The sequence below is a fragment of the Pleurodeles waltl genome, chromosome 3_1 (assembly GCF_031143425.1).
Source record: "Pleurodeles waltl isolate 20211129_DDA chromosome 3_1, aPleWal1.hap1.20221129, whole genome shotgun sequence".
NCBI classification, from domain to species: domain Eukaryota; kingdom Metazoa; phylum Chordata; class Amphibia; order Caudata; family Salamandridae; genus Pleurodeles; species Pleurodeles waltl.
The window spans coordinates 1,123,836,064-1,123,851,832 of record NC_090440.1 but is presented as its reverse complement, the minus strand read 5'-3'; the positions used below and the strand labels follow the sequence as shown (position 1 = coordinate 1,123,851,832).

The 15,769-nt window shown below is 49.9% G+C and overlaps 1 protein-coding gene across 1 annotated transcript in view; it reads left to right on the top strand.

Annotated features, from left to right (window-relative positions):
• LOC138285009 (uncharacterized) overlaps positions 1 to 8,434 on the top strand; it is a 597,004-nt gene extending 588,570 nt beyond the window's left edge. Inside the window, exons 22-23 of the mRNA XM_069224423.1 lie at positions 7,654 to 7,725; positions 7,809 to 8,434. Coding sequence (XP_069080524.1) covers positions 7,654 to 7,725; positions 7,809 to 7,889 — 153 coding nt within the window. The 3' untranslated portion in view covers positions 7,890 to 8,434. The remainder of the gene's footprint in view (positions 1 to 7,653; positions 7,726 to 7,808) is intronic.
• The last annotated feature ends 7,335 nt before the right edge of the window (positions 8,435 to 15,769 follow it).

The following is a 15,769-nucleotide window of genomic DNA, read 5'->3' as shown; positions in this document are numbered from 1 at the left end:
CCCAGCGGACGGTGCCTAGGAAGGACAACATGGAGCACAGAGTCAGCCAAACCACAGGTACGTACAGACAGCTTGCACAGTTAAAGAATGGCAATGGGTTGAAAGGCGTGTATGTGTGGCAATGCAAGGCCTAGGCCTGTGTGTCGCAGTCAAAATTAAGCCATGTGGGCCCTTGAAATGGCGGCTGCCTGACCTGTGAAGTGGGACAATGGGATGTGAGGTCAATGCGCTGGCGGGGCACACCGTGGCGGTAGGCGGTCGAAGACCGCGGCGCAAAGCTGCATTGGTTAACATTGAAGCCTATGTGTTTCAGGAGCCAATGACGAAGTGCGCCGGCGGTCGCGGTACGCACCGCCATTTTCTATCAGCTTAATCACTCGAAACCTGATCATCCACAGGAGAGGACCTATACTGCAAGTGCTGCTGTGACCTCGGTCTGGAAGATACAATGGCTGCTGCGACTGGGGAAAGGGCCCCTGCCTTCACGTCTGAAGAGTTGGAGAAGCTCGTGGATGGGGTCCTCCCCCAGTATGCGCTACTCTACGGTCCTCCAGACCAACAAGTGAGTACACCGGGTGCTAATGGAATGGGCTATGCCTGTGTGGATTGGGGTGGATGTAAGTTGGTGGGGTGGGTGGCGAATGAGGAGTGCAACGCCCGACAGATGAGAGCATGTGCCATATGGCAAAGTGGGTGGGTGGGGGCCAATTACATCTAACATGCAGGTCATTGATGATTTCCTCCTTTCCACCCTGTACATGTCTAATAGGTCAGCGCCCATCAGAAGATCGAGATTTGGCGTGCCATCGCCAAGGAAGTCCGGACCTTGGGGGTCCACAACAGACGGGGCACCCACTGCCGCAAGAGGTGGGAGGACATCCGCCGCGGAACAAGGAAGACCGCAGAAACACTGCTGGGGATGGCCTCCCAACCTAGGAGGGGTGCCAGTCGCACCATGACCCCCCTGATGTCCCGGATCCTGGCGGTGGCCTACCCTGAATTGGATGGGCGCTTTAAGACATCACAGCAGACACAAGGGGGTGAGTATCAGCACATTCTCCTATCTTTCTGCGCAGTGGAGGCGTCTGGGTGGGGGAGGAGGGCTGTGGGTGACATTAGGCCAGGGCGCTTTCTGTAGTGTAGTCCTCTCCCTTAGGCATGGCCCTGTGCCCCCGGCCCCCACCTCTGTAGGGTGACAAGTACAGCCATTGAAGGTCCAGCATCTCCCATGTGCGCGTTTGACGTCTCTTGGCCTGTTGTCTTAGTCAGTAGTACTGAGTAGTGTACCCCGAATGCGCGGCTTAGTGCATTAGGCACCTGTGTCTGTCCTCTCCGCCAACGGTGTTGACATTGCATGCACTCAACCTGGTCTTCTTTTTTCTCCCCTCACCCTTTCTCTTCATCTTCTTGTGCATGTGTGCATTAGCATCATCAGGCGGAGGAGATATGGCATCGGAGCACGAGGGAGCTGCAGGACACAAGGCCCCGGTGGGCCCAGGAACAGACACCGAGGGCACCAGTGATCCGGAGGGCGAGGGGAGCACCACGACGGGGACCGCTGGTGAGAGCAGCGAAAGCGACACGTCCTCGGATGGGAGCTCCCTAGGGGTGGCGGCAACATCCGTGCCCCCCGCCTCTACAGGTACAGCCGCCACCCAGCGCACCAGCCCCGCCCTCCCAGCAGCCCCTCAGTCTTCGCTCCGTGCCGGTTCGCCCAGGAAGGCGCGCGTCTCCTTCGCCCCAGGCACCTCAGCCCCTGCCCCTGTTGCCCCTGCTGCCCTCAGTGCGGAGCTCATTGACCTGGTAAGGACGCTCATTGTTGGGCAGACGACCCTTTTGAATGCCATCCAGGGTGTGCAAAGGGAGGTGCAACAGAGCAATGCGTACCTGGAGGGCATTCATTCGGGTCAGGCTGCCCATCAACGAGCGTTCACTGCTCTGGCCTCAGCACTGACGGCAGCCATTGTCCCTGTTTCCAGCCTCCCTCTTCTGACTGCCTCCAGCCTGTCTCTGTCTCCTGTTCCTCAGCCTATCCCATCCACACCATCAGACCAGCCTGCACACACCTCAACACCCAAGAGCAGCTCATCCAAACACAAGCACCACAGATCCCGCAAACACTCACCCGAGCAACACCCAGATGCAGACATGCCAACAGCCACTGCCACCCCTGTGTCCCCCTCCTCCTCGTCTCCCTCCTCCCTCCCTGTGAAGTCTACACTCACACCTGCATGCACCCCAACATCAGCCAGTGCTTCCATCACCACCTCACCCTCCAGTACAGTCCACACTCGTGCAGTCACCACCCCCACTGCCATGTACACGTCCCCTGTGTCCTCTCCCACTGTGTCTGTCACCCCCTCTTCCAAGACACAAAAACGCAGGCAGTCACCCACCCAACAGCCATCCACCTCACGACAGCCTACAGCACCAGCACCTTCACCCAATGACAGCACACCTGACTCTCCTACAACCACCTCCTCTACCTCCACTTCCATCTCCACTTCTCCTACCCTTTACCTTGGCCCTAAAAAACTTTTCCTGGCTAACCTTAACCTCTTTCCCCCCGATGACCTCCCCCATCCATCTTCAAAGAGTCCCAAGAGCACCGCAGCCACCACCAGCCCAGCTTCGGGTGTCACTGTTGTGTCTGGGTTCTGGAGCCCACCCTTTGCCAGCAGTGACACATCGATCAGCAGCAAGGACACGATAGGCACCGCTGAACAGGGCCCGCGGTGCAGAAGAGCACCGCTGAACAGGGCCCCGCCGTGGAGAAGAGCACCCCTGAACAGGGCCCGCGGTGCAGAAGAGCACCGCTGAACAGGGCCCCGCCGTGGAGAAGAGCACCGCTGAACAGGGCCCGCGGTGCAGAAGAGCACCGCTGAACAGGGCCCGCGGTGCAGAAGAGCACCGCTGAACAGGGCCCCGCCGTGGAGAAGAGCACCGCTGAACAGGGCCCCGCCGTGGAGAAGAGCACCGCTGAACAGGGCCCCGCCGTGGAGATAGGCACCGCTGAACAGGGCCCGCGGTGCAGAAGAGCACCGCTGAACAGGGCCCCGCCGTGGAGAAGAGCACCGCTGAACAGGGCCCGCGGTGCAGAAGAGCACCGCTGAACAGGGCCCCGCCGTGGAGATAGGCACCGCTGAACAGGGCCCGCCGTGGGGAAGAGCACCGCTGAACAGGGCCCCGCCGTCTCAAGCACCGCTCCGCTGGGCCCTTCCTGTCAAGCACCGCTCCGCTGGGCCCCGCCGTCTCAAGCACTGCTCCGCTGGGCCCTTCCTCTCAAGCACCGCTTCGCTGGGCCCTTCCTCTCAAGCACCGCTCCGCTGGGCCCTTCCTCTGAGGCACCGCTCCGCTGGGCCCTTCCTCTCAAGCACCGCTCCGCTGGGCCCTTCCTCTCAAGCACCGCTCCGCTGGGCCCTTCCTCTGAGGCACCGCTCCGCTGGGCCCTTCCTCTCAAGCACCGCTCCGCTGGGCCCTTCCTCTCAAGCACTGCTCCGCTGGGCCCTTCCTCTGAGGCACCGCTCCGCTGGGCCCTTCCTCTCAAGCACCGCTCCGCTGGGCCCCGCCGTCTCAAGCACCGCTCCGCTGGGCCCCGCCGTCTCAAGCACCGCTCCGCTGGGCCCTTCCTCTCAAGCACCGCTCCGCTGGGCCCTTCCTCTGAGGCACCGCTCCGCTGGGCCCTTCCTCTCAAGCACCGCTCCGCTGGGCACCGCCGTCTCAAGCACCGCTCCGCTGGGCCCTTCCTCTGAGGCACCGCTCCGCTGGGCCCCGCCGTCTCAAGCACCGCTCCGCTGGGCACCGCCGTCTCAAGCACCGCTCCGCTGGGCCCTTCCTCTCAAGCACCGCTCCGCTGGGCCCTTCCTCTCAAGCACCGCTCCGCTGGGCACCGCCGTCTCAAGCACCGCTCCGCTGGGCCCTTCCTCTGAGGCACCGCTCCGCTGGGCCCCGCCGTCTCAAGCACCGCTCCGCTGGGCACCGCCGTCTCAAGCACCGCTCCGCTGGGCCCTTCCTCTCAAGCACCGCTCCGCTGGGCCCTTCCTCTCAAGCACCGCTCCGCTGGGCACCGCCGTCTCAAGCACCGCTCCGCTGGGCCCTTCGTCTGAGGCACCGCTCCGCTGGGCCCCGCCGTCTCAAGCACCGCTCCGCTGGGCCCCGCCGTCTCAAGCACCGCTCCGCTGGGCCCTTCCTCTCAAGCACCGCTCCGCTGGGCCCTTCCTCTCAAGCACCGCTCCGCTGGGCCCTTCCTCTCAAGCACCGCTCCGCTGGGCCCCGCCGTCTCAAGCACCGCTCCGCTGGGCACCGCCGTCTCAAGCACCGTTTATGGTTCACTGTGCCCACCATGCCTCCTCCTTGACCAGTGGAGACTGTCATCCACCTGATGGACTGTGGCTTTGCACTCCCCAGGATGGTCCAGTGGGCAGCCCACCCACTGTAGAGACTTGAGAGACTGTGGCTTTGCACTCCCCAGGATGGTCCAGTGGGCAGCCCACCCACTGTAGAGACTTGAGAGACTGTGGCTTTGCACTCCCCAGGATGGTCCAGTGGGCAGCCCACCCACTGTAGAGACTTGAGAGACTGTGGCTTTGCACTCCCCAGGATGGTCCAGTGGGCAGCCCACCCACTGTATAGACTTGAGAGACTGTGGCTTTGCACTCCCCAGGATGGTCCAGTGGGCAGCCCACCCACTGTAGAGACATTGAGAGACTGTGGCTTTGCACTCCCCAGGATGGTCCAGTGGGCAGCCCACCCACTGTAGAGACTTGAGAGACTGTGGCTTTGCACTCCCCAGGATGGTCCAGTGGGCAGCCCACCCACTGTAGAGACATTGAGAGACTGTGGCTTTGCACTCCCCAGGATGGTCCAGTGGGCAGCCCACCCACTGTAGAGACATTGAGAGACTGTGGCTTTGCACTCCCCAGGATGGTCCAGTGGGCATGGTGGCTCCTCGTGGATCTGGCGTCGTGGACTCATGTGGCTGTGGTGCCCCCCCCTTCCCTTCCCCCTAAAGTGCCTGTAGTTTTTACATCTGATGCCCCTGCAGTGTTCTCTCCAAAGGACTCAGGTCTCCTGTGTGGGCTTTGCCCTTGTTTCTCAAGACTTTGGCCCACGGACATGCTGAATTCGTAGGATGTGCAGGACTTGTTACTTCAGTTATACACTGATGTGTATGTCATTAGTTTTGTTGTGGATATCTTTCATGTTTGTACGCTAATTTTCTGGAGCTTTTTGGTACATAAATATTTATTCCAAATATGATTACGTCCTGGCATTTTTCAGGGGTGTTTGGGTGGTGTCACTGTGACTTGGTGCTCTGCATTGGTGAGTACATAGTTGGGGGGGGGTCGCATATGTGTGTGCCCGTGACCTTTCGTCCTCCCCCTCCCGTGTGTCGTAGATGCAGTACTCAGCGTTGTCGTCTGCGCCGGACTTCGTACTCGTGGTAGATGAGAAGGTAGACGAGAGCAGGTAGGATGTTTAATTCGGGTTCCATGCTGTCCTCCTTCCTCCTGGAGTGCGTAGTGGTGAGCGTTTTCCCGTCCGTAGTCTGTTTCCGCTGTGTTTTTATCGGCGGTGCTCCCGCCCCGGAAAAGGTGGCGTATTGGTGAGTTGGAATAGTGTGGGCGGTACATTGTCTCCCGCCTGTCTGTTGGCGGGGACCGCCGCGCTGTTTGTTTGTACCGCCGTGGCGGGCGGAGTGTTAAGGTGGCTGTCTGTGTTGGCGGTTCCCGCCAGGCTCAGAATCCCATTTTTTTTACCGCCAGCCTGTTGGCGGGTTGGCCGCCGCTTTAACACCGACCGCCAGGGTTAGAATCACCCCCAAAGTCTTTAAGCATTAAGTTAAGCATGCCTTTTGTCAAGACGCATAAGAAATATTGGCCTTATGGCCAGCAAGAAAATGGGCAATTAACTGTCTTCTCTCAGTGTAGTATTGTTATATTAAAATTAGTAAACCTACTTCCCAAATCCCTATTGGTCTGTTAATCACATGTTCACACTTTGTCCAATAAAACTAAAATTCCAAATCTTTGAATTCTACTATTACTCCGTTCACATGTCGTTGATTGGGTTGTCTTGCAATGTCTTCATCATCCGGCTTGTCAGGTAACAATATTGTTGCAGCTTCCACTCTAGTCAGTATCTCCATTGTTCACTTCCTGAGAAAGTCAGTCTCACACACATTACACACAAAATGTTAAATCTACGAGGAACATCATCTTCTAGCAGTCGGTTCTCATGAGAAAGCTTCCGTTATGAGCACATTTAAACAATACAGTAGAAATCTCAATTTCGCTCTCTAGGACAGCCGTTTTATTAAACGTTAAGAAATACAGCTTTGACATGAGGCCTGGAAAGTAGGCCATGACCCTCGCTATGTTAAGGCCTACAATTAATAAATCTAAAGCTTACTACATAACCATTATTATGACATATTACTACATTAATCTAACAAATGCTCAATATTTCATATTATTAAATCATTGATTGGTACATTTCGTTAACATTGGTGGCCCTTCTTCGTAATGACATTTTCAGATGCATGCATTATTTTTCTACGTTATTACATTTTCTACTCAAACGTATTATTCAGAATACATGAACACTCATTAATAATTTTTATTAATACACCTGCGTTAGCACTAGGGGGATATGTACGACCTTCTCTGAGGGATCCCCGCTCCCTGTAAAAAGCTTATGACCAATATTCTTGTCCTTTCGGAGATCGGCAATTATTCACTAATCTGTGTTGTGATTTAGTGCAGGATAAAGGAGGAGATACAAACGTAACGAGAGAGAGGTGGTTACTAGAGTGCCCTGAGCCCCTTGTGGAGTCTTCGTGGAGCAAAGCATGCAAACATGCATGTGGCAGATGTCAATCAGGGAGACTGGCTTTTGTCATATGGTTTAGATATGTCATAAACTAGCTGATTTCTGGAACAAGGTAGTTAAAAGATTGTATTGACTCATGGATTGGGTGCCTACTAAGTACATTAAGCAATGTTTGTTGGGTATATTTCCCATAAAAAAAGAATCACAAAATAAAAAAGAGGATGGCGTTGTTCGGTAAGGGCTTTGCCAAGTGACCCATAACTGTTAATTGGGTGAGCTTTTTTGCCCCTAAGATTGAACTTGGGAGACATGACTTATTTGATTGGGCTTTGGTGGATGAGCAACGTAAGAAAGTCACAACAAGGGGCGATAAATTGAAAGAAGACTAGGAGTGTGGTCGGTGATACTAGTCAGGCTGGTGAACTATCTCAATAACTAGGCACCATCAAAAGATGAAGATTTAGTTATCTGAAAACGTACATCGTCAGGATCTTAATGACCATGATATGTAATCTTATAGTGGATATCATAAGCTGTGTAAGTGGCCCAGAAAGAGATGCTTGTGTTTGTTGGTATAAATGTATGTCCTGTATTAGACCGTACCTGTAACTTGTGTATTGTTATAGTAAAAAGTCAATAAAAATAGAATGTTAAAAAAACAAATGTATCCGAGATCTCCGATATACTTTAATCTTAGCAAGAAGTTTCTTACAGTAGCTTTTCTATGGCGGTTTTAGCTCTTTTAGCTGACTTCAACAGGAGTAAAGGTTAAAATAGATATCTTGTTGTCTTGACTGATGTTTTTTTAACTTTCTGCTTCAGCATGGCTCAGCTGCTAAACTACCTGGGAGTGGCGGAGCTGTGGTTGGATTGTGCCTCGATCCCGAAAAACTGGTATGTTTTCTCGGTCTGCTCGGAATTTTGGCAGGAAAGTTGTTTTGCACCAGTGACTAATCCATGTTTTCCTTTGTTTTCAGGTTCCATTAAAGAAGACGTTCCAGGAGGCAGGGTTTGTCTTTTGCCATGTCATTCCATACTGCCCTGGCCACAACTCTTAGCTCACAAACTGTCACTTTACGGAAGCAACTGTATTCTCATGGAGCTATCTTTAAGGTGCCCTTTCATCAACAGAACCGCCATATATCAGCATTTTCTATAGATATCTACCAGTGAGAAAGACAAGCGTGGTTTCTATTCCTTCCTCTCTGGTCCACAGCACTGGGCAGTACATTGAAGGAGTATTGTATTTTGCCAGTTAACTTAGAGTAACTGAATGACAAGGAATTGTAGATTTTTAAGTGCCAAATTTTGTAGCTACTGTGCGGGCTGAGGTTGGAACATCATAGTAGTGGTAATAATTGCCACCCTCAATTGCGCCCTGTGCTTTGCTGCATGTTACTAGATGCCTGATCAAGAATATGATATTGAACATGCTGTACATTTTAGTAGAAAATGAGCAGAGAAATAGGCACCAGAGTCAATGTTTACCCCTGATTAGACTGCTTTATCTGAAAATAATGGTAGTCTTTTTTTACTAGGACACTAAGGGGGTATTACAACTTTGGAGGTGGTGTTAATCCGTCCCAAAAGTGACGGTAAAGTGACGGATATACCACCAGCCGTATTACGAGTCCATTATATCCTATGGAACTCGTAATACGGCTGGTGGTATATCCGTCACTTTACCGTCACTTTTGAGACGGATTAACACCTCCTCCAAAGTTGTAATAACCCCCTAAGTAAGCTAAAACGTATGGTACTACAACAATAATTATTTAACGTGCTGCAAACAGACTTTTAAAACGATATCAGCAAGCTTTGGATTTAAGAGGAGAAATAACTATAAAAGTTGTGAGCTTCTTTTCAGAGGCAACACTTGATCACCTGTTAAAAGAGTAACCAGAAGTTTCAGCAAAATGTATTTTCAATAAAGATTAATTTGGCAAAAGAGGACCTTCGCTTGTTCTGACAATTATGTATTTGAAGTCAGTAATACCTCTAATATATTAGCATAAGTGATAAGGTGAGTTCTTGATATCAAGTCATTGTGTTTTTGTAGGCTGTGGGGACAAATGCAAATAATTCATCAGAAATCTAAAAAAAATCATTCTATTGAGTATTTCAGTTTGGCTATTCAACTTATGTGATGTATTGATGCCCAGTTTTAATTATTTGTGCTGTTAATGGGAGGTTCTTGGGAAGAGGTTAGCGTAGTGGTGACATTGCTGCACAAGGGAACTGATGGGGAAAATACTTTCAGAAGTTTTAAAAAAATACTGACAATTTTGTAATTGATTTGGCTTGATCATGACCAATCAAAGTAATAGTATTTATCTTGATTAAGAACAGCAAAATGCAGAGGACCAAATACTAATTTAAGGCAGGTCTGTGCCACAGTTTTGTGTTGACTGGTGTCTTAAATAGTTGAGGAGCTGGCGCAGTGCTATTTTGTCACCTTAGGCAATGGTAAAGGATGCTTGTCACAAGAACTTTAAGGGCATGGGGTGCATTTCGCTGAAACAGACAGCATTTTTGACATATCTAAAGTAAATAATAGCAAATAAAAGCAGCATAACAACACAATTAAAACATCACACGGCACAACAAAACAGTTAAAATGTGAACACAATAGAACTGCCACAGTAAAACACAACAAAATCAGTTTGCAATAATGCAGCACAAACGTACAATAGAGGAAAAACAGCACAACAAATCGCCCCAAAACTAAGTGCCAGATAACAATAGCAATCATCCTTTTCACAATCTACTACATCGAGAAATCTACTTGCACAAGTCTTTGGTAAGAGATGTTTGCACCAAATGATCTTTACATATTTACAACAACATCGAGTAGTGCCACTCAAAGATGTGTTATGATGTAGCCCCTGATCTTTCTGTCAGACAAATATTTGGTGCTCACCCAGCCTTGAAAACCTATTGATATCCTGTGCCTCACTCAGCCTTACACAATGACAGAGGCCTGGAAGTAGGAAGGCACTTAGCTGCCGTAAAGCATGTGATTTGCTAAATTTCTTTTTGTTTAAATGTATAAAAACAGCATCATATTTTAATTATTCTTCAAGGTTCATAGACGCAATTGTTGAGTGAGATGCAAGGGTGTAGAAAAACCTCATCCTCCATCACACATTGTTTAAGTGCTATCCTAAATTAGGTCGTTGGGTTGAATACTTTTCGAAACTGGTATAGTTCTATACGTTTCCTACATTGTGGGTAGATTGCTTTTGCATTCAATAATATCTTAGGTGTATTCCAAAGTTTACAAGACTGTACTGCCAATGAATGAGTACCATACTTGTTCTGTCTCGACGAACATTGGTGAATCTGGTGACGGGTTCAAACACCACTTGATGGGAATGCAATGTGGTGCTAGTTATTGTATATTTCTGGGTTATTTGACCCATTCTGCCATGTGACTAATGCATAGGGTTCCAAACATGATCCTGAACTTCACTGGGAGCTAGTGAAGGACTTTTGGCTTTCAGGGTGCGATCAGTTGTTCATACTGTGCTACAATTTTGGAATAAAATATGGATCTTAACATTTAGTTTTTGAATTTGTACAGTCGGTGCTGATGTAATTTTTTAATGTCTCTGTCAGGGAATATTGATTAAAAAAATACAGTGGCAGCCTGGTCTCTGTTCAAATAAAGTATGACAAAAGACTTTTTGAACTTAGTTCTGAATTTCTTCTATGAGAAAGTCCATTCAGATTTCTGTGCCTCTATATTATGCCATCTCTGAAGTCCGCAAGTTAATTTGCAAGGTGCAGTCAACCTTGTCTTATTTGAAAGAATTTATATCAAGGTTACACCTTCAAAATAACTTTAACAACGTTGTGCTAGGAATCATCGGCAAAGAGCTTGCCGCACATCTGCTTCCCTACTCTGTCTCTTTGGTGAAATCTTTACTTATGCAGGGTTCTTCCCCGACTGTCTATGTCTAAAAATTAGCCCTGTTTTTTTCGTACTTGAAAAAACATCAGCTGTTGCCAGTGTCCTAAATACATTTTTGACCTGTCTCCTCGTTTCCCTCCGGGAGGAAGGTAATTAAAAGCTGTGTAGACTCCGAAATCTCTTGTCATATCCGAGCAAACAACCTTCTGAATGATCTCCTATCTGGCTTTTCAGGCAGGAGTACAGTACCAAAACTGCAATTATTCATGTGGTTGACAGCACTCCCCGCTTCCTCAACTCAGACAACTCATGCCTATTCATCCTTCGTCACCTCTTGGTAGCATTCAGTACAGTCAATTGCAGTGCTGTGGTTGACATACTGAAGAATCGCATGGTACTTAGCTGATTCAATATGTATCTTTTGAACTGCTTTCAAGCGGTAAAGTAGGGAACACCATATCGCGAAAGGTCAGCCTTCAACAAAAGGTTCCACAAGGCTTTATTTTTGTCACCTACCCTTTTTAGCATCTCTCTGGAGACATATGGAAAGACCCTTAAAAGCTCATGCATACTCTATTATCAATATGTGGATGGCTCCCAGATTTACCCAAAGATCTCTCCAAATTACATTTGCTTTCACAATAAAACCCTGAAATCTAATTCAGAAGTTGATGCCCAACCGCTACCTAAAACTAAACCCAACTAAAATGGAATTCTACAAATTTCTATAAAAAAACTTCCTCCTTCACAATCAAGGAGAATAGTAAATCCTCAGGAATCATCAACGACAACAGGCTTAACAGACAAAAGCAAATATCTGCAATGGCCAAGAATACAAGATACCAACTCAGACTTCTTTGGGTCTATTAAAAATGGGGATTCTGGTGGTTATGGTAGCCACCTCAGCCAGGCAGAACCCACCACTCTAGTCAGGGTAAGGGAGTTACACACCCAGGATAACTCCTGCTCACCCCTCTGGTAGCCAGAGCAGTCAGGCTTAACCCTGAGGCAATGTGTAAAGCATTTGCCCAACTCACACATGCCAGTGACACAATAAATACACCACAAAAGAGATTCCACACAGGATAATATAAATATATGGTATATATTGTATATAAATCACAAACAGAACCTGAATACTAAATTACCTTGCCCATTGGGCAATTGTCAAACTATCACAGTTAGTGCCATAATGAAACAACTGTTATATTGCAGAACATCATGAAAGAAAAACTACTGTGCATATTATACTGCCCCTGAGAAAGTACTTGTTATCCTGACCAGTATAAGGCATAAAAACAACATAATCCATATCGGAGCATGAACTGCAGCATGTAATGACTAAGGTACCGAAATCACCAACTTTCATCTTCAACATGAAGCCCAAAGCACATCTGTGCGCCTTTTACTGGTTATATGGTAAATAGACCCAAAATGTCGGGCACAGGAACTCCTGCGCTCCTACAACAGTTAGTACGGTAATTTCCAATGCACATTGGTTGTGAATACAGCCCTGTGTTGGTCTCCGGGCCTCTCCTGAGGTTTCACCCCAAAATGTAGGTTACACGCCCCGAAGTCCCTCATCCCCCTCAGTCTGCCTTTTATCCCTTTCGTTGCTATGGAAAGGGTCTCCAACCCCATCCTTTCCCAGGCAGCCAACGTGCAATATATGCTACCCAGCCTCTGCATGGCCAGGGGCGTGGGATTCACCGACCTCGTGGATGAGCGAGCCAGTGGTCTGGCCAGTCCGCCTCTCCCCACCTACAGCAGCCTCTAAGCATTCCTAGTCTGACTCCTAACCAAGGGCCATTCGGAGGCATGATTCGCTATCACCTGCTCCGCTGGCAATCCATCAAGTCAGACAGGTGGGTTTTGCAGATAGTCCAAAGAGACTTCTCCCTCCCCTTCGAGACTGCCCCACCATCCAGGCCACCATCCTACGAATGGATGATTGAGGATCACTTATCCTTTTGATGAGAGGAAGTTATAGCTCGCTTGGCTAAGGGAGCAATAGAGAGGGTTTCCGTGCCAGAAGTAAGTTGTGGTTGCTATTCCCACTACATTCTGGTACCCAAAAAGAACAAGGGCCTTCGTGCGATCCTAGACTTTCGATCCCTCAATCTCTTCCTCAAGAAGAAGAAGTTCAAGATGCTCACCTTGGCTCAGGTTCTATCTGCCCTGGACCCAGGAGACTGGATAGTAGTGCTGGACTTGCAGGACTCCTATTCTCATCCTGCCTGCCCACAGACATTACTTGCAGTTCATGGTAGGCCACAAGCACTTTCAGTTCACTATGCTCCACTTTGACATTACTAGTGCCCCTTGGATGTTCACCAAGGTGATGGCGGTGGTTGCAGCTAATCTGCGAAGATCAGGGGAATCAGTCTTCCCCTGTCTCAGAAACTGTCTGTTGAAGGCAGGCTCCTCCAGGCTGTCATCCACCACCTCCAGATTATGGTGGACCTTCTGCATTTGCTGGGGTTCACTATAAACGTGCCGAATTCACACCTGACTCCCTCTCAGATGCTCCCTTTCATCTGAGCTGCGAGTCCAAGATATTCCAGGCTATGATAGTGATGTTTCAGCCTCTGTCTTAGATTTTGCTGAGAATGGCTCTGAGGCTGCTCAAGAGGTTTTGCGCCTCTGGATGTGGAATGAACATCAGGGCATACCCCTTGTGGTTCAACATATGGCAGGCTCTTTGAACGCCAGATCCAACAAACTCAGATGAAAAGGCCTAGCAAATCACAAATGGCATCTCCATTCGGAGGTGGTGCAAGGTCTCTTTCAACAGTGGGGAGTGCCTTGGTGAGATCTGTTTGCGACCGGCAGAGAACGCGCAATGCAATGTCATCAGTTCTGTGCGTTAGAGTTTCCAAGGCGGGAATCGCTTGGAGAGATCTCGGGGGACATTACAACCCTGGCGGTACAAGACCGGCAGGGCTGTAATGACAGAAGCACAGCCAACAGGCTGGCGGTGCTTCCCTGGTCATTGCGACCACGGCGGAAGCACCGCGGTCGCACCACCAGGGCCGCCGGTTTCCCGCCACATTGGCCCCGGCGGTAGTAATCCACCAGGCAGCGCTGCTAGCAGCGCTGCCCAGGGGATTACGAGTCCCCCTACCGCCAGCCTTTTTCTGGCGGCTTGACCCGCCAGGAAAAGGCTGGCGGTAAGGGGAGTCACAGGGCCCCTGGGGGCCCCTGCACTGCCCATGCCGTTGGCATGGGCAGTGCAGGGGCCCCATGCAGCTTTTCACTGTCTGCTACCCGACGGGTGCCACTGCACCCGTCGCACGGCCGCAATGCCGCCGGCTCCAATCGGAGCCGGCTCCTGTGTTGCGGCCGAGATCCCCGGCGGGCGGAAACTAAGTTTTCGCCCAGCGGGCGGAAACTAAGTTTTCGCCCACCGGCCCAGCGGGGATCTCCAAATGGCTGCGGCGGCGGTCCAATCTTGCCAGGCGGCTTCAGCCGCCTGCCAAGGTCGTAATGAGGGCCTTCATGTCTGCAGTGGAACTCAGGCCTCCTGTGTGCCTTTCTGCTCATACCACTTCTGCCAAGAGTTCTCAAGAATTTCAAGAATGACCAAGTAATCCTTGTGGCTCCGGACTGGGCACAGAAAGTCTGGTATCCCGAACTGCTGAGCATGTCCATCGAGCCTCCGATCAGATTGCCCCCTTGTGAGGATCGTCTGTCGCATCAGCATGGGGAGAGTTCTGCACCCGAACCTGTCAAAGCTCTGCCTTCTTGCGTGGAGAGTGAGTGGTGACAGTTGACAGCTTATGACCTTCTGCCCGAAGTCTTTAACATAGTCTTGGCAGCCAGGCATACCTCCATCAAAACGGTATACACCTGTCATTGGAAGAAATTTCTGTCATGGTGCACAGACAAGTCTGTTGGCCCCCTTTTTGTCCCTCTCTCTGAGGTCCTATTGTTTATCCTTTCTCTGGCCCAGCATGGCTCTGCTATGGGTACTCTCAAAGGTTATTTATCTGCTATTTCTGCATTTTTGAGGTTGCCTGATCAACCTTTTTTGTTTAAGTGTCCTATTGTTAATAGGTTCCTTAAAGTTCATACACATCTCTTTCTGTCATCCCCGTTCATTATGCTCCAATAGGATTTGACTTTGGCTTTCAACTTTCTGGTGTGTGCTCCCTTCAAGACTCTCTACAATTGTCCTCTCAGACGTCTCACTTTGAAAACAGCCTTTGTGGTAGCTATTGCATCTGCCCACAGGGTGAGTGAGCTGCAGGCATTGCCATCTAAGCCGCCCTACCTTTCTGTCTATCCTGACAAAGTGGTGCTTCGCACTAGGTCCCCCTTTCTTCCAAATGTGGTTACACTCTTTCATGTAGGCCAAGCCACCACATTGCCTACTTTTTACGCACCGCCCACATCCTTCTAAGGAAGAGGAGAGAGTCCACTGCCTGCACCCAAAAAGAGTGTTGGCGTGCCACTCTGATCATACAAAAGGGCTCTGAGTGGATGATCAACTCTTTGTGGGTTATGTGGGTGCAAGGAAAGGTCAGTCAGTGCAGATGTGGACCATCTCCAGATGGGCCCTACTCTGCAATAAGATCAGCTACACACTGGTCAAAAAGCAACCACTTGAAGGTTTATGTGCTCATTTTACATGAGCTACAGCCACGACCACTGCGTAAGCATATGAAGTTCCAGTCCCTGACATCTGTCAGGTGGCAACTTGGGCTTCCCTGCACATGTTTACCATATACTACTGCCTGGACAGTCAGGTCTGTAGTGATAGGTACTTTGTCCATTCAGACCAGGTGGACTTCCTAGTATGATCTTTTGCATACTTACCTCCAGGGGTGACATTGCTTGGATATCTATTCAAATGTGAGGAATCTGCAACTAGAAGTCTCTATCAAGATGAAGAAGTTACTTACCTTCTGTAACACTGTATCTGTTAGAGACAATAACTAGTTATAGTCTGTAAACCAGGCAATTGTTCTCTCCAGACTAGATTACAGAAACTCTCTTCCAGCCAGACTCACAAAACTTCATGTG